The sequence below is a fragment of the Misgurnus anguillicaudatus genome, chromosome 3, assembly GCF_027580225.2.
Source record: "Misgurnus anguillicaudatus chromosome 3, ASM2758022v2, whole genome shotgun sequence".
NCBI lineage: Eukaryota > Metazoa > Chordata > Actinopteri > Cypriniformes > Cobitidae > Misgurnus > Misgurnus anguillicaudatus.
The window spans coordinates 37,565,614-37,585,101 of NC_073339.2; the positions used below are offsets into that span (position 1 = coordinate 37,565,614).

The 19,488-nt window shown below is 36.8% G+C and overlaps 1 protein-coding gene across 2 annotated transcripts; it reads right to left on the reverse strand.

Annotated features, from left to right (window-relative positions):
* Positions 1-3,553: 3,553 nt before the first annotated feature.
* On the reverse strand, positions 3,554-13,570 carry noctb (nocturnin b). 2 transcript variants are annotated; one of them, XM_055205816.2, is made up of 4 exons: positions 13,392-13,570; positions 12,044-12,125; positions 8,057-8,332; positions 3,554-4,800 (listed from the first exon to the last, which is right to left on the reverse strand). In XM_055205816.2, exons 3-4 carry the CDS (start codon positions 8,322-8,324, stop codon positions 3,944-3,946), a joined length of 1,125 nt encoding a protein of 374 aa, XP_055061791.1. In that variant the 5' UTR covers positions 8,325-8,332; positions 12,044-12,125; positions 13,392-13,570; the 3' UTR covers positions 3,554-3,943. The 2 variants fall into 2 exon arrangements, with proteins under 2 accessions (XP_055061791.1, XP_055061790.1); XM_055205815.2 differs by lacking the exon at positions 12,044-12,125 and having other exon boundaries at positions 13,392-13,566.
* Positions 13,571-19,488: the final 5,918 nt, after the last annotated feature.

The window sequence follows — 19,488 nt, forward strand, 5'->3', positions numbered from 1 at the left end:
TGTTAAAATTGCCACTTTGTAGGTGTGAGCAAAAATTTGCCATTTTTGGGTGTCCTTTAAAATGCAAATTAGCTGATCTCTGCACTAAATGGCAGTGCAGAGGTTGGATAGTGCAGATTAATGGGCGGTATTATCCCCTTCTGACATCACCAAGGGAGCCCAATTTCAATTAGCTATTTTTTCACATGCTTGCAGAGAATGGTTTACCAAAATTAAGTTACTGTTGATCATTTTCACATTTTCTTGGGTGATAGAAGCACTGGGGACCAAATTATACCACTTAAACATGGAAAAAGTCAGATTTTAATGGAATGTCCCCTTTAACACTTCATGAGATTAATTACTTTCTGACTATCATGGATTTCGGTATGGAGATAAATATTAGGATCGCAAAATTTTTGGTAGTGCTTATTAGTATAGGTTGTTGTTTCTGATGGAGCTGAAGTGGACCAAGACAGAAAAGAAGATAAAATCAGAATAGCTCAAATAATTTATTTACACTTGTTTTTATCCCTTTTAATGCCTGCAAACCCATAATTAGGAACATCAAAGTTTTATATATCAATTAATGATTTCATTTGGATGTTAATTCATGATCTTACTCAAACATATCAGTGTTATATTTTCACTAATTTATAATTGTTGCATCCCTAATGTAGAATGATTTTATATAGAAAACATCACAAAAAAATGAGCTGAGTTTTTACAGGCAGGGTCACATGGCCAGGGTTTTTTCCTGAATGAACTCTTATCCGTTTAAGTTCACACAGGTAGCAGAGTAGCCACCAGGCTTGTGCAGAATTCAGAATTGAATTGAGAATGACTCCTAAATTCCAATTCAATTCTTGAATTTGAATTGAATTTGAATTTGTGTCAAAAACAGGATCCAGAATTACAATTCGAATTTGAATTAAAGGAAGCAGAATTGCAATTCAATAGAAATTCAAAGAAATTCTTATACATATTATACAGTAAGTGAAGTGTTAAAAATGAAGCTTTCAGTATATGTCAGATATGATTGCATTACATATTCTATAAATATATTCCTTTGTACAGATTATATTAACAGGAAATGTTTTCCCCCAGCAATTAATATTAAAAACTCTAGTCACATAACAAATAATTAAGTTTGATTTTTTGCAATTGTAATTTTATGGAACACGATGTAATATGACTTAATTTCCCAGAATGCTTTAATTTTACCAAGTATTTAAAATGGTTGCCAAACAATTTTCCAAAGTTACTTTCCTAACACTGAATGTATGTGAGATTCTTTCTGTTGTGTGACTGTGGAATTTCTTTGAATTGCCATGAATTTAATTCCGCTTCCTGTCGTTCCAATTCCAATTCGAATTCAACTTCCTGTAGGGCGGAGTCAATTCAATTCAAATTCCAATTCATGAATTGAATGGAGGCCAATTCTGAAATTCTGAATTGTGCACAAGCCTGGTAGCCACATGTTTGTACCTGTACTATCTTTAACAGAAATGCCAAATGCACTTTAAAATAAGTGCATTAATGTTAAAGATAGTATAAGTATACTTTTATATATTTTATCATCTAATTCAATGACATTTAAATTTTAAAGGGGACATTTCACAAGACTTTTTTTTTTTTAATTTAAAATAAATCTTTGGTTTCTCCAGAGTACGAATGTGAAGTTTTAGCTCAAAATACCCCACAGATAATTTATTAAAACTGCCACTTTGTAGGCGAGAGCAAAAATGTGCCGTTTTGGGTGTGTCCTTTAAAATGCAAATAAGTTGATCTCTGCACTAAATGGCAGTGTCATGGTTGGATAGTGTAGATTAAGGGGCGGTATTATCCCCTTCTGACATCACAAGGGGAGCCAGATTTCAATGACCTATTTTTCACATGCTTGCAGAGAATGGTTTACAAATATTAAGTTACTGGGTTGATCTTTTTCACATTTTCTAGGCTGATAAAGCACTGGAAACCCAATTATGGCACTTAAACATGAAAAAAGTCAGATTTTCATGATATGTCCCCTTTAAAGTTTAGTCAAAATGCTTAACCTGCTGTATATGTTTATGTGAGTTACAAAACATGGCAAAATTGGTTCTGGAGTAATCAAGGCAATAAAAAACATTTAGACAACATTAGGAAAAAACAATGATCACTAATAAATAACTACAGTATATAAGTAAAAAAAAATCCAAAAATTGTTCAGACACCAGACCAGGTATATTTTTGTATATTTTTTACAAGTGAGTGCAGAACACCATAGCCATTTTAGGATAGCAAAATAATGTCAAAATTTACACAAGAAAATATTCAGACACCACGTCCCGATTATGTTTTGTTCAATTTTTTTTTTTTTTAATTGCAAATGTCACTTTTCACACCACTGACTGAACAAAATAAAGCATTGTTTGGTAATTATCTAATTGTGTACTTAAATTTAACAGCTGACAGCTATTCAAACTACTGTAATTAATTCTTGAAACAGTCTTAACAGAAGGATGCACCTGAGAAACATCAAGAAGTTTAACTCTGAATTATTTTCAAATTTTATTACCATTATCTAAACTCCAGAGAATAAACTGTGTTCATGTGAGAAATGTTGAAGATGTCTGAATAAATTTTCATGTATTGGTGACAATTTCAGTCCAATGTCTGTTGATTTCCAACAAAAGCAGCAGCGATAACAGCATAAAAGTCACCCAACAGCATAAAAGACTCAGAGCAAGACAAGACCCATTAAAGGAGTTATTCAATCAAATATTCATTTTTGAATTGCTCCTAAAATATATACAAAACATTATCATTGTGTTGTTAAAAAAATGAATTTGAACTTGTCTTTGTAGTTATCAAGATCTGAAAAAAAGCAGATTAAGTTATTTTGAACCCCCCATTTAAATTTTCAGTAAATGCAAATATTTTATTTTTCAGATTTTGGCAGTAATGTTGACAAAATGACAGGATGAAACAAAAATCGTTACTTAAATGCCTACCAATAAATAGTAGATTTAGAAAAATTGAAATGATCTTGAAGTGGTCTCTAATTATACTAATGGCAGTAAAGCAGTGATTCTAAAACTGGGGGCCCTAAGATGGTGCCAGAGGGCCCCAGTTTAATTTTTTTATAAATTAATTTATTATGAAGTCTGTGTAATTAAACCTCAGTAAACTAAGGCTGCTAACCAACAGCACTACACTGTATAATATAATATGTTTTGTTTAATTTACATTTTGGGCCATGAAGGGATGCACACCTAAAAAGTTTGAGAACCACTTTACTAAAGAAATAAACGTGTATTTGAGTATCTTATAATGCACCTGCAGTAATACGTTCTGCCACAGAGTAGCAGTGTGGTTACTTAAACAAAATGTCCTTTACAATTCTCCCAAATATTAAGTTTATATATGATTTAAAGCTCAGGTGACAGGTACCCAATTTTTGATATGCCATTTCTAAATGGTCGTCTTGTAGCTGACCAACAGACTCTTGTGAAGCTATTCGGAGCATGTTACATATGAACGTGAAGGCAATGATTTATACATTTCTGACAAGTCCATGAAAGACAAACTGTTTTTGTTATTTTGACACTGTCCTTGACTTTATTTTCAACACCTTGCAACCGAAATACAATACATTTGCTTGATATATTGTATACAAGCTTTACCAACATAAACCAAAAATATTTGCAAGATGAATTCTTTGACTTTTTTTAAACCAACATTCTCAAAGTCAGGAACACACAATAGCAACAGAAATATTTCACCAAATAAAAATACTGTTATCATTATTTTCCATTTTATGTAACAAAGTAAACAATTTGAATAATCTACAGAATGGGTTGAGAACAACATGTGTACTGTCTCTTTAAGGGTGCAATGACTGCACTTATTCAGGAAACAACATGTTATGCCAAATGGCAACTTGGTAAATGTCTTGCACAACATTTAGTGAGTCTACGTGTTATGAAACAGGTGTCACATCCTTAAAGCTGAGGTCACAGACAAGAGAAAGGTGATCTGATGGGTAGTTATAAGAAGGCAGCCTGTTTGGTCCGATTTGTTCTGCTGTAGGAAAGTCCAGAAGCGCATTAACATGAAATGCTCTGTGGGAATACCACACGTAATCCAGCGTGTCACAGCTTTCCCCACTGGTCCGGATCTTCCACGTTGTGTAAGGTGGCTCTGTTTTTCCATCCGTGCTCAGACGCTTGTACGCACTGTCCAGTCCAAGACTCGATGTTGCGAAATTCCTGTAGACATCCTCCGTTGGCTCTGCGTTAAAATCACCACATACTATCAGAGGAATGTCGGAATCGGCACTTGCGTCCGTCTCTACTTTCTGCGCGACGTTCCTCAGGTTCCGCAGCAGATCCGAACCCTGCGCGCTACGTACGACCTCCCAACCGCTCCTTGCCTTCAGATGCGTTACAGCAACGCAGAATGCCCGTCCCGTTGCCTGGCAACGCAAAGTAGCGATGATCGCTACCTGATTGGTTTTTAGCATCATGGCGGACAGTCGTAAGTTTGTCGTGTTTATCAACTGGAAGCGTTTGTGATTAAAAAACAAGGCACAGCCGTCAGGGCCGTTGTTGTTTTTCACATCCAGACATGGGGACCACGGTTTGGGGCAGAAACTGCACTGGTAGCCTAAACTGGAAAGAATGGGCTGAAACATGTCAAAGTAGTGATCGACTTCCTGCAGACAAACGATGTCAGGTCTGTAGGTCAGGATCTCTTCAAGGATCAAATACTTCCTTTCAGGCCAGTTCAAAGCATCCAAAGGGCACTTGACAAAACTGTCCATGCCTTCACCAAGGGCTGCAAAGAGACAAAATGTGTTTATTCATTTAGCAGATGCTTTTATCCATAGTGACTTAAAGGGATAGTTCGGCCAAAAACGATATTAAACCCATGATTTACTCACCCCCAAGCTGTCCGAGTTGCATATGTCCATCGTTTTTCAGACAAACACATTTTCGGATATTTTAGAAAATATTTTAGATCTTTCTGTTCATTAAATGTAATGTTACGGGGTCCAGCAATAGTCCACGACCTTCAAGTCCAAAAAAGTGCGTCCATCCTTCACAAATTAAATCCAAACGGCTCCAGGATGATAAACAAAGGTCTTCTGTGGGTAATCCATGCGGTGTTGTTGTAGAAATATCCATATTTAAAATGTTATTAACGTTATAAACTACCTTCCGGTAGGGCCGCCATCTTAGACTCAGGAGAGAGTATTAGCGTAGTGTACGCACTTTTCTTAGTGACGTATGACAAATTCGGAGGGCGGGGGCACAGAGAAGCAGCAGAGAAACTCTGTACGCTGCGTAAGCTCTCATCCTGAATGCGCATCACTCCAAAATGGCGGCGCTACCGGAAGGTAGTTTATAACGTTAATAACATTTTAAATATGGATATTTCTACAACAACACCGCACGGATTACCCACAGAAGACCTTTGTTTATCATCCTGGAGCCGTTTGGATTTAATTTGTGAAGGATGGACGCACTTTTTTGGACTTGAAGGTCATGGACTATTGCTGGACCCCGTAACATTACATTTAATGAACAGAAAGATCTAAAATATTTTCTAAAATATCAGAAAATGTGTTTGTCTGAAAAACGATGGACATATGCAACTCGGACAGCTTGGGGGTGAGTAAATCATGGGTTTAATATCGTTTTTGGCCGAACTATCCCTTTAAGCATAAGAGAGCATTTCTATGTTTGTCACCAACAGTAGGTGACACATTTTTTGTATGCCAACTCGATCAACTATAATGGAGATGTACAAAAAGAGGAGTGCTGTCGGTCCGAAATCTCGTTTCTCCATATTTAGCGTTACCCGTTATGTTTGTCAGTGGGTTTTACTAATATTTATCCATATATAAAAAAGAGCAGACAAAAAACATTATATGAATGTTAAAAAATGGATGTTAAATGCATTAAATCAATAACACTTTTGCCCCCTTTTTTAATGTAATTTTTCCATTATGGTGATCCGTGTTTACTTTAGCTGGGTCATTTTTTCATTCTTTTTCACTGCTTATGTGTGTTTATGTAAAAACACATGTGCATTGAGTAAGATATTGTTATTTGTGGTTAGTTGCTTTTCAAGCTGAAATAACATTTGCATTTGTTCCATATGAAGAAGTTGGTCTTATTGTGACAGTTCTGCTTTGCAAATGCATTGTGACAATGCAGAAAAAAATGCTGACGTCAATTTCAACATTACACATCCCAAAAACCCTAACAATAGTTACAATCATCAAACTAATTCAGATAAACTGATCAACTGCAACGCATGCTGGGAATCATTGGAGTTTAGTAAATGTTACCCAGCATGCATTGAAGCATGAAGCTTACTTCTGTTGATTGTCACCATTGTTGAGTTCCATAAACTGATTCATGATGTCAGAGATTGATTCCTTAGTGTAACCTTTTTGAGTGTATTTTTATAAGAATATAACAGCCATAACACTGCATTCATTTAACACTGCAGTATTACACATCATTAACACATCTTACTCTTATTAAAGTAAACTCGCAATGATTAAGTAGCATGGTCCCATTAGATCTTAAGTTTTCTTTGCAAAAACAGATGTATTTTAAAACACTGTTACAACAGCAAAAACTTAAAATAAAAACAAGACTCAACAGCCGAACTAAAGCAAACACTGATCACCACGATTTGTGAAAAGTACATATTTTTTCAAAATTAATGACTCGTACAAACGTGATATTGATTCAATGCGATTAACATTGACAAATGAACAGTTTATTGCTGCCTCACGATTAGTCATGAGTAATCGTTTGCAGAATAAAAGTTTTTGTTTATATAATATATGTGGGTGTACTGTGTATAATAATTATGTATATATAAATACACACACATACATAATATAATTTTAAGAAAAATTTATATAATAAATATTTATATAAAATATAAGTTATATTTAAATATAAACATGTATATACACATGCAAATGTTTCTTAATTATATTGTGTGTGTGTGTGTGAAATTTATATAATAAATATATAAAATATAAGTTATATTTAAATATAAACATGTATATACACATGCAAATGTTTCTTAATTATATTGTGTGTGTGTGTGTGTGTGTGTGTGTGTATTTATACATAATTATTATACACGGTACACCCACATATATTATGTAAACAAAAACTTTTATTCTGCAAATGATTAGTCGCGACTAATCGTGAGGCAGCACTAGAACAGTTTTTAACATTAATTCACTGGTTGCTTTCTATCTGGTTAACCAATATAAAGCAAAAAAGTGTCTTTTAACTTAGACAACACAGTGTGTAATGGTTTAAAAACAAGGAGCTTCTTTAAAGGGACACTTCATCCATTTGCATTAAGCTTTGTATAGTTAGATCCCCATTCATGTTTTTGAATATTTGTGCATCATTTCCTCAGTTTCCGCTGAGACAGGAGAAATGCAGATTTCAGTGTTGCACTTCCTTCTTTCAATGATGTAAAAATCATCATTTTGCATCATTGAAAGAAGGAAGTCCAATATCTTTGTTATGGAGTGAGACTACAAACACCCCTTTTCTCGGTCAAATAGGCACCAAATTCAAAATGTATGTTACATTTCGACTACAAATATGATGCACTTTCAATAAAGATTAATGTTTCTACGGGTGAAATGCTCCTTTAAAAAAAGCAGTAAATTTGGACATACAAGCTTTTCGAAGAACAGTGACAATATAATTTACAGCACAACATGATTTACCAAAGTATGTACTTTGATCCCCAAACCTACTTCTAGAATCAGAAGCTGTGATTGGCTGAAAAGGATGTTTCTAAAGAACAAACAAAATTTGGCCCAACTGTCCTGTGTATTTAATTTTTGACCCTGCTTGTGAAAGGATAAAATCATCCTATACATAATGTAAAGAACATTCAGTGAAACTATAACCTTGATATCTTTAACATTGACTGAGAAAGGTCATGTCAAAAATTGAAATCAGAGTGAAATCAATAATTAGATCATAAGACTTTATCCTGGATTTCACAGATAGGGCCTAGTACAGAATCAAATGTATACCTTGTGCTAGTACGTTCCACTGCATAACCCTGATCGTCATCTGCCTGGGGTCTCCATGCCCGGTCTGAACGAAAGTTCTGTTCAGTCGGGCTGGCCTGTTTCTCAGAACCTCTCTACATTCCTGCAACAGCTCCAAAGGGTCCACCGGGTCCTGAACCAGATCCAGGTCGCTATTGGGACTGTATCCAGAATCACACGGCTGGGGGAGTGCAGGGCTGCTGATGGTCTTAGACAGGGCACTGAACAATCCACTAATGCTGCTGCCCATGGAACATGCTTAAAGAAATAAAACATATATATGGCATATTAAGATCTTTTATCGCGAGGCATATGCTCACAAAGAGCAATTTTTTTCAACTTTGTATACTGTGCTTATAGTAAGTCTTCCTTTAGCTTATTTGATTATACACAGAGAGTTGGAAGTGAGGTGTTGGTGATACACACCCACCGGCACTTAAGAGCTGGAAGGCATTCATGCATGTAATAGCCCCATTGATTTCAAAGTCTCAGTTACATATGTATTCACAGGTGTAGCCTTTATCTATTCCGAAAAAATCATGGTTGTTTACACCTGAACTCTAATGTGACCTGAATCAACCAACATGGGTGAGATCGTATGTAGCTGTTGATTCACGACTCTGTAGATCAGTGTTCCTCAATCAGGGGTCCACTAGGGGCCTTAACAAACTTTCAAGGGGGCCTTAAGACAAAACTACCGTATTTTATAGTCAGGTGCGCCTTGTAAGTCAGTATGAATTAATTTTGACATTGATGAGGCAAGAGACAACATTACCGTCTACAGCTGCAAGAGTCTGCTATATGCTGCTCCTGTATTTATGTAATTCAATGGATTCAGTGATGCAGAATGACGAGTCTGTGAACTTCATGCCTAGATGGCTTGTTCGGTTAATTTAGACTATTCATTCAACCTTCCAGGTAAGTTCTGTATCTATGGTTTAAGTAACTGATAATATATTACTTTAACGTACAGACATCTATTCAGCCTGCTGTTCCGTCTGCTATTGTTTAGTTGAATAACTTGCCTTTCCAGATAAATGTCTGTTCTTCGGCTTGGATTTTGTGAAATAATTTTCTAAATAAACGCAACGTATAATCCACTGCGACTTATATATGTTATTTCGTCTTAATGGCGCATTTTTGAATGATGCGGCTTATAGTCCGGAAAATACGGGAGCTATATATATATTTCCAGTTATGCCAAGCTCTTGAATATTTTATTTGGTAGAAATGTGAATATTGTTATGGACAATAGGGGGGCTTTGAAGTCTAAAAGGTTGAGATCCATTCATGTAGATGACTACGAATTTCTGCTGCTCACTGTTGAGAAATGCTTTAGGACAAGTTGAATGTCCAACAACTATATAAAAAAATTATACAGATTTGAATGTAATACTTTTCGGTAACTTGGTAATACTCAAATACCTTGGATATCCATGTAAATACTGTGTTGCATAGATTTGGTAATCATTCAGTGACACCATGGTATTTATCAAAGTCTGGCATGGTATCATTTTGTAACATATGGTGTTACCATCTGATACCATCAGTGTACCATGGTACTGCCATAATACTTTCACATAGCAAATATCAGACCAACAGCTGAATCATTCATCTGAATAATTGATCTGTAAATGATCCACTCTTACCCTCCCACTACTAGTCCTTAAAGTACACAGGAGATTACTATCCAAACTCAATGTTAAACCCAGTGGCCATCGGTGACTTTTCTTACGAGGGGCACAAATTCAAAATATGTGTTGGTTGCGTCATGTGAACCATGTCCCTCATGTGTCTTGTCAAAATAAGAGCCTGCTACACACGAGTTGTAAGTGTTTATGATAAAAGAGACGCTCAAGACACTTGCTCAACACTAAACTAAACTAAACTAAGATTAAGTAAATATCTGGCAAAAGTGAGTGTCTCTTTTATCATAAACCCCTTTGACGTGTGTGCATCAGGCTCGTACTTTGACAAGACGCATGAAGGACATGGTTCACATGTTGCAACCAACACATATTTTGACTGTAAATACATGTTGTGATGAGCTTGACATCATGCTCCACCTTGAAACAATAAGTCACCGGCTGCCACTGGTTACACCCCAGATGCGTAGGTGAACAACAAACCTTTAAACAGCTGAAGTAGAGACTTTAAACATCATGAGACCATATGGACTCACATATGCTGAGTGCACAGATCAGGAGGTGTTTACGGGGTACATAATGTAACCAGGTTACCACATGTGATTTTAAGCATGTAACATAGCCAAACTAAACACATACCACATGCCACTAAGAAAAGTTGTAATACCCACTCTTGGCTAACAAACCACATCTTGGGTTCTGATAAAGTATGACAAACGTCAATTTCCCCACATATTGTGTTATTAAAAAAATGACGCATGGCATACAGGAAGCTGTGCAATGTTGCAACATAAGTGGTTTGTTCAGTTACAAAATCAGTCTTATATTAGTGTAAAAAAAATGTTATTCCTCTCTGCTTTTTAAAATAAAACATCTACTGTATATATTCTCAATTCATTATCTAATTTTACATTAAAAAGAAAACACCACCGTTTTTCAACATTCCACCATGTTCTTACCTCAACCTTGACCAATCAACACATACCTATCTTTTTTCAATGCGTGCACTTTCAACATTTGCACAGCGCCTCGTGAATGTGCCAGCATTTAGCCCAGCCCAACTCATTCCTATGGCTCCAAACAGGGATAAATTTAAAAGCCACCAAACACTTCCATTTTTTCCCTATTTAAAGACTGTTACATGAGTAGTTACACGAGTAAGTATGGTGGCAGAAAATAAAACTTTTGTTTGGAGCCATAGGAATGAATGGGGCCAGGCCAAATGCCAACACACTGAAGTAGCACTGCACAAAGACCAAAAGTGCACGCATTGAAAAAAATATGCATGCACCAATCCATCCAAGTTGAGGCAAGAACATAATAAAACGCTGAAAAACGGCGGTGCTCTCCCTTAAAAACCTACAAAGTAATACAGTGTTTTTTAGATAAGTACCATTATGGTAGAGCCTACCCAGCAAGCAATAGCCATCATTTCGCCGTATTTTTTCACACACATTTTCTTGCCACAATAACTTGCGAGATGTATATTCCATCATGTAAGCAAAGTCAAAGGTGATTACAAGTGTTTGGATTTATTTATTTTTGGGCTATGGCTAGGCGTCTATTAATTTTATTTACTAACAGACACAATTTTGCCTTGCTTTAGCCTTAAAGGGACACAAGGCAAGTCTGAGTATTATTTCTCTACTAGCTCCCCCTAGTGTCTGGGAGTAAATGCTTTCTATATCTGAGACTTGACGAGACTGAAGGACACCGGGTCGGATACAGCGAACTTGCAAGTGGGGTATTCTTCCTACAGACGGTAGGGGCGGGTGAGAGAGTCTTCATTCGTCATGTAATGAGTCATTTAACCATATACAGACTTACGAAGATGGTTTATTAACATAAAAATGCTGCCTTGTGTCTCTTTAATGTCTGGGACTGTTTGGACACATATAAGACATTTTTTTTTATGCAAAATTGCTTGTTTGCTTGGTTGGTATTCCCTAAAAAGCCTTTTCACAGTCCAATAGTAAACATACATTTCTTTTTTTTGTATTTACTGTTGCACAGCTCTAAAAAGTGAGTTTTTGACCATTTAAAAATCCTTTATCTGTAACCATGAACAACTACAAATTCATTCAACCTCAATAGAAATTACTTTGTATTTTTACCATGGTTTTCATAATATGGTAATCGTTCAGTCCCATAATAAAGTTACAAGACATGTCATACCATCACTGTACCAGGATTTCACCACAGTACTTTTACAGCTCTGCAGATAGAAAACAAAGGCAAACCCTAAACATACTAGTCCTCCAGGAACTTTTGACCTAGGCATGGCACAATGTTCAGATAAAACATGGGAACATCTTGTACTTACAGTATTTCAGAGCAATGCCAATAACAATCCCTCTGTTCCTCTTTGCTTTGTGTGTCCTTTAACTTGAAGCTTGAGGTCAATGCTTAAAAGTCACAGATCAAAAATAGCTTCATCAACACAAACAGAATGAGTGGAAGTGCATACAGCGCTCAGAGATTAATTAAAATTCAATCAAATAGTTCATTTGAAACTAATCCCAATCACTCATATGTCTATTCATCAGATCTCCTGAAGTTTAACCCCTTAGTTGACCTCCTGCTATACTTGCCGTAAAAGCCGTAAATGGCAGCTGGAGAGGTCGTGGGAAAAGCATACAAGATAAAATACATGAGCTTTGTGTCAGGGTTCAAAAAAGCTCATCAGATCTGTATCAGTGCCTTGTTTGATTGAACTCATCAGAAAAATTGAATCTTCACATCTGGGATTTGGGAATGCACTACAGTATTGCATACACAAAATACATTTTAATAACCAATATTGGCAAAATATTGTAAGCGGATAAGATCTTTTTTGCAGACTTACATGTTTTTTTTTTCTGGTTACAGAAGTACTAAACTTTGATCTTGTCTGTTCTACATTAAACACTTAATAAAGAATATAATATATAATTATTTTTTATTGAATACAAATGATAATAATTATGAATAAAAATATTTTTAAAATAAAATAATGATTCAAAAATACATATTAAAGGTAGACTATACCCAGATTAAATGTTTACTTTTTCCTTCAACCATGAACCATATGTTTTTTGGCGTATTGGCATAACAAAACCATTTTTACTACAGTAATCATCCATGCTTTTTTTTTTAGCAAAATCATTGTTACCACAAATTAACTAGTTTAACTATAGTAACATGTTGTTATAGTAAACCGTTATTTAGTTTTAACTGTAGCAAACATATTGTTAATTTTCATAATGGCGCTGTTATAGTTACGCGCATGCGTAAATTATTTTTTTCAATACGTAGGTAAATTAAAGTAGATTTACCGTATAATATCTTCATTATCGCATACGCTGCCACAATTCCATTACATATATGGATTTGGGAGACGCTAAAGCATCTTTTATTAATATGCGTTTCTTGGGATCGAACCCATAACCTCGCGTTGCTAACACAATTACACAACTACATAGGTACAGAAACAATGATTTATTACATTATGATTCGTAACACTTAAGTATTTAAAGTGGTGGAGAACACACTGTTTCTGGTATATAGGCTATAACTTGTGCTCTGCTGGACCGAAACAGAAAGCACACGGAGAGAAGAAGTGATAAAGGATTACAGCTATAGAGTTATATTAAACGTAATGGTGGCTATTCATAGCCTTATTCATCACTCACCAGATTGGCGTATACTGGGGTTAAACTGGTCCTCTTGTCGGTCTGTGTTACTTGTGTGTATCGATGCGAACTGCCTGCGTGGATATGATCACGCTCGCTACATAAACAACTGTAAACCAAAGCAAGGTCATAGGACGAAAGGATCTCGGATCAGCGGCGTTACAGTGCCATCTACCGGATTAAGGCAGCGTTGCATAGATATAAAATTATCTTCCTCGAGGGAGAACAATCTGGGTGCATGCAAAATTTGCAAATCTCTTAATCCTTTGGGAGACATAGTATGTACGCTGGAAATGTATGTATTTAATTCTATTACTTTAATGAATTAAAATCCACCCAGTAATATCTTTGAAATGATCAACAAAAACTGACCAACCACAAACGTCTATAATTGGTCCTTCACGTGCATCGCTGTGAAAAGTAACACAAGTGTGCCAACGTTAAGAACCGGATATTACCGTACACTTAAAAAAAGTCACAGAGAAACATTTAAAGCAATTTTATTATAGTTCAGACGTTACATTTAATATACTGGCAAAAGTTAAATAAGAATTAATTTGTTTGAAGACCATCGTACGTGACTATTGGACTAATTAGACACAACATTGGGGGCGAATCTTTAAGCCCCGCCCATATGGTTTAATGACGCACATATCAGATATTTTGTTACCTTACCTGTAATAAATACAGCTTTTGTCATTTGAATTATTTACGCTTAAAACCCGTTTTGATTGGAATAACATCTTGCTTATAAAAATACAAAATTGCTGGAGGTCAAAAGATTTCAAAAACATTTCCACAGCAAATAGTGAGGTAAGTTTGATCAATTTATCAAAACAAGCATCGTATATGTATTGCTTTAACCTTTACATGTCTGAATTTAAAAAGTGTAGATTTAACATTGTTCATTGTGGTTAATTGTGACCTGTGGCTCAGCTAACTGGCTTTTATGTTCCTTGGGCATGATTACCAGCTAAAAAAAGACAAAAACCTCTCGAAACCCTACCAAAAATTCCAGCAAAGACCAGCATAAGTTGGTAGCTGGGTTTAAGGTGGCAGTAGCTGGTCTAAGCCGGTCCTCCCAGCCTGGCAAAGCTGGTGGGTCAGCCGGTCCTCCAGCCCAACCGTCCAGCTAGACCAGCTTAAAAAGTGACCAAAACACAGCTAGACCAGCTCAAAAAGTGACAAAAACACAGCTAGACCAGCTTGCTACACCAGCAATACCAGCTAAAACCAAGCTGGCCCTGCTGAAAAAACAGCATCAAACCAGCATGGACCAGCATGGGAAATATGCTGGTCTATGCTGGTTTAACTTGTGATCACCAGCATACCAGCACCAAAACACAACATTTGCTGGTCTTGCTGGTATGACCAGCAATGGAATGCTGGTGCTAATGCTGGTTTGGTGCTGGTTTAGCTGGTTTGGTGCTAGTTTAGCTGGTGCTAATGCTGGTGCTGATGCTGGTTTAGCTGGTGTTCACTAGCAAACCAGCACCAAAACACAACATATGTTGGTCTTGCTGGTATGCTGTTTTTTTTAGCAGGGGGAGACCAGCTAAAACTAGCTCACCAGCTTATGCTGGTCGTAGCTGGATCTTTCTTTAGGGAACCCAGCCAGCTACACCAGCTTAACCAGCTAAAACCAGCCCAAGCTCAATATGGCAACAACAAAGGTATGTCTCTCATCTCCATTAACAAAAAAACAACAACAGACAATCGCATAGCTGTGCAAATGTATTGCATGATTTTTTTGGCATGCTTGTTCAGGTGGGCCATGATCTCTAAAACTAATTTCTCTTTGTATTCCACTGTGTGTATAGCTTATGAGGTGTAATGAAGCATATGGACAAGATGGAGCCAGATTTATAATAACAGCGAGGGGCATGATAAATGATAACACATTAAGATAGCTAAACCATAATGTATTAGAGCAAGACAAGGGAATGGGATAGTAAATCTATGAATTAAAAAAGGTAAAGAAATGGGAATAAAACATGAAAAATAATACAAGACGAACTCTGAGCTGAACGTGGAATGGCAGTGCATGGTGGAGTGCGAGAATGGAGTTTAGATTGAGATGTTGCATTTATTGGTCATGACAATATGGAGATGATAAGAATACTCTGCTTGGCCATAATTGGCCGATTTGTGATCAGTTTAAAACTAGCAGCATATCGGCTATAGCATGAATAGGTTGCGACTGAGGTGCCCGTGAGCGTTGACCTTAACTCCATTTGCTCCCCCGGTGCTACTGTGTGTGTGTGTGTGCTCATGATTTGCAAACCATGCACTGTAATTTGCTTTGGACGAAAGTCTCTGCCAGATGCATAAAAAGAAATTGGTAGATTATTTAATGAATTCATATATTGAGTAACAAGGTTTGTTTGGGCCGGTCACCACCATGCTTCCAAAAAGCATCTTTAAAGGATAATTTCACTTTCATAAGAAAATTTCCGGATAATTTACTCACCCTCATCATGTCATCCAAGATAGTGGACGTCAGTGGACCCCAATGGTTTGAAGGTCCAAATTTAAGTTTTAATGCAGCTTTAAAAGGCTGTAAACGATCACAACCGAGGCATAAGGGTCTTATGTAGCGAAACCATCGTCATTTTGGTCAAAAATATGTACTTTTTAACCACAGTTTCTCGTCTTGCACTAGCCCTGTGATGCACCTCTGCGACCTTACGTATCAGGGTTTCCCGCAGAAAATTTGTTAGTTAAGGTGGTTTGGGGCCGAGGGCGTGGCAATCAAAGTCAATGCGTCATTATGAAAATTTAAATATTTTTATTTAAAATTGTAAAAACTGATTATTTCCCACTATTAATAACATTATCTTGAAGGAGTGTAACTACTGTAGCATGTAAATAATGCACATAAATAACGTGAGCAAGAGCGCTCAACAATTATATCGAATCAACAGACACGTGAAACCCTAGCAGGTTGCTCAAACAACAAAATTAGCAGCTAACTTAGGCTACTTTAAAATTGCAAGAACAGACAAATACAATAACAGGCCTAAATAACCCCAAAACATAAGTCCACTTACAGTTCTCACCGACACGTGTTTTATCAACTGGCTATCCTCCAGACATGAAGGACCACATCTTATCTCATTTCAGCCGTGTGGTGCGCGTGCACGCCTTGCGGTGTGAAGCGCGTCCGCGCTATTCTCCGAGATGTTTTATCACCTGGTTAGTTATCTTCCAGACAGTGATGGTCCGGACCACGTCTTTCTTATTTCGGCCTTGTGGCACGCGTCCCTGCTCGCGGTGTGATGCGCGTATGCGCTATTCTCTGAGATGCACTTGACGGCCTTTTGTGCAGCGATTTTTTTTTTTTCTTTTTGGACGACCTAGTTCAGACAGTAGGGTTTCCAAGCTTAGGCAGGGTTGCCTAAACTGAAATGTGCTGCGGGAAACCCTGCGTATTATGTAATTATGTCGAAAAGTCATGCATGACGTATGCTAAACGCACACATACGGACACGTTATAAAAATAAACTGACACATTCATTTGTGTCATTCTACATAAACGGTTTCTGAATGGTCCAGACTTGCAAACACGTGTGACCTTTCGACGTGATTACGTATTATGTAAGGTCATGGATGCGCATCACAGGGCTAGGGCAAGCCGAGAAGTTGTGGTTAAAAAGTACATATTATTGATATTTTTGGCGAAAATTATGATCGTTTCGCTAGATAAGACCTTTATGCCTTGGTTTGGATCGTTTAGAGCTCTTTGAAGCTGACTGAAAATGCAATTTGGACCTTCAAACCATTGGGTTGAAGCCCACTATATGAAAACAAACGTAATTTATTTTCGAATGAAGAAAGAAATCCATAAAAATCTTGGATGACATGGGGGTGAGTAAATGATCAGAAAATGTTCTTTTAAAAGGGAACTACTCGTTTAATCATTAACCTTTCACTTCCCTAAATTTGGAATTGCTGTCTTGGAAATGTATGTTTTATCTGGCAGTTCAAAGTCTTGCAGCATTTCTTTAAATGCTGTTTTTTCCACTGTATTGAATGGCTATGGCTTTGATTTTTTGCGTTACACTGTCAGTTAAGGAGCGCTATCTCATTTATACAGGCGCTGCAGCTCCCCCTTGTGTTTTTTAAAGAGATGTGCAATCATTGCGGTGATCTGAAATCATCACGATGAGGTCAAACAATCGCGATGAGACGATTATTTAATAATTGTAACAGCACTAAAGTAGACAGCCGTATTTTTTTCACTGTCAGCTGCCTTTGACATCCAGCATTAGGACAGCCGTCAGTAAAGGGCTCAGGAACAGTGATGATTCATTCAAACTGATTCAGGTTTAGTACACCTTCCCATTTAATTACCTGGATAAACTCATTTTAAACTTATGGAACCCTAAAGTTGAAATTATAAGAGCTTTTTTCTTGAATTCGACAGAAGATAATAGTGAAATATATATATACGTAGTGAATCTGTTCTCTCATGCGATTCCCCCTTAAGCCATCACTGTCACTGCTACACTAATGACTAATGCCTGAGGCAGGATAATAGTGGGACATGACCTGTGTTTTGACCCTTCCATGCTCTCTTCTCTTTCACACTCCCTCCATTCCTGTTCTCTTTCATCCCTAATCCTTTTCTTCTGACACAGCTGACAGGAAAGCTGTCAGATTATGCTGAGAAGAGAGTGGAGAGGTTGTTAGTTAACCATGAATGACAGAGAGACTCTAAAGGACACGGAGGAGAAACACACAAACATTTGAGTTATGTTTCTAACCTTTGTTTTAAATCTCTGCCATAATATAGTATTATCTGGTTTTTATACATTATAGATGTTAATAATACCATAGTTTTATTACTTTGTAAATTATGTGGTATTATGAATAAGGGGTGTTCATACTGTACCATAATATTACCATCCTTACATTTTATAAAAGGCTGTTGTGTTCTTATGGAGGGTTTCGTCATGCATTTTCATTATAGATTTGTTTTCTCTGCGGTTGACTTATGTAAAAAGTATTTTACATTGCACCACAAGAAGTTATAGTTTAGTTTTTAATGAATATTTTTCATGCTTTCTCTCTCCTTTAGTATGAAACAGCATTTTTTGCTGTTGTGCCTTTAAGCTGTCGAGTCCAATATAGTTTTTAACTGCCTCATCCTTCAACCTCTATTACTTAGTGACAGATTCGCAAAACATCAGGGACCTTGTTAAAAATAATCTTCAGCCTGTTTTGCCATTTGCTGTAAACAACCTGAACTTCATTATCTCATCGGGACTGGGTGGCCGAATGTTTGGTAATCCAATAGGGTAATGTTGATGTGTGACTCTGTCTGAAATAGCCTCATATACCCTTATTCACTATTTCTTACATTAGTCACTAATATATTTCACTTAAAGCTCACATAACACGTCGGAGCCAATGGTGTAGTGGGCAAGTGCTCCGACAAATGGTGCGGATGCACTTTTGGCGACCCGAGTTTGAATCCCCGCTCGAGGTCCTTTGCCAATCCCGTACCCCTCTCTTCTCCCACAAAAATTGAATTTCTCGAAACACTAGCATAGACCGAAATCCTAGACGTAGTACTGAAGGAAAATAAAATTGAGTGGAAGCCAACGTTATGGAAACAATGGATATAGTTTGTTATCCAGGGGAGCAGCAGAGTTTTGCGTGTGTATTTGATGCGCTGGATTTCACTGAAAAGTCCCAACCGGGTCATGAGTTGCATGCGGTAAGTAAGACTTCTGTCTTATGTTGGAAATAGATGTGTGCATATTATAGAAATGACACAAACATGTAGTGAATCATAAGTTAAACAGTGTTGTATAGTGTTGCATGACTCGTACTCGCTACTCCCACGTTTTTTCGTAGGTTACAAATCTAATCTATCTTTTATAAATCTGATTAAACTAAAAAGACTCTTTGGAGATATAAAAGATGTAATACTACTCTATAGGTACTCCAGATTAACATTAGAAGTGCAGAAACAGATTGCGTTATGTGAGCTTTAAATTTTTTTCAAAATATAGGGATGGGACGATAAATTCCGATGCACATTAATGTGCATCGTGTCTGATAATGATTCTGAATTGCACAGCCAATATTA

Coding starts and splice junctions, on each gene's coding strand:
- noctb (XM_055205816.2), bottom strand. CDS start 8,324: ATGGGCAGCAGCATTAGTGGATTGTTCAGTGCCCTGTCTAAGACCATC. Junction 4,801..8,056: donor GTGGAACGTACTAGCACAAG/GTATACATTTGA, acceptor GTCTCTTTGCAG/CCCTTGGTGAAGGCATGGAC.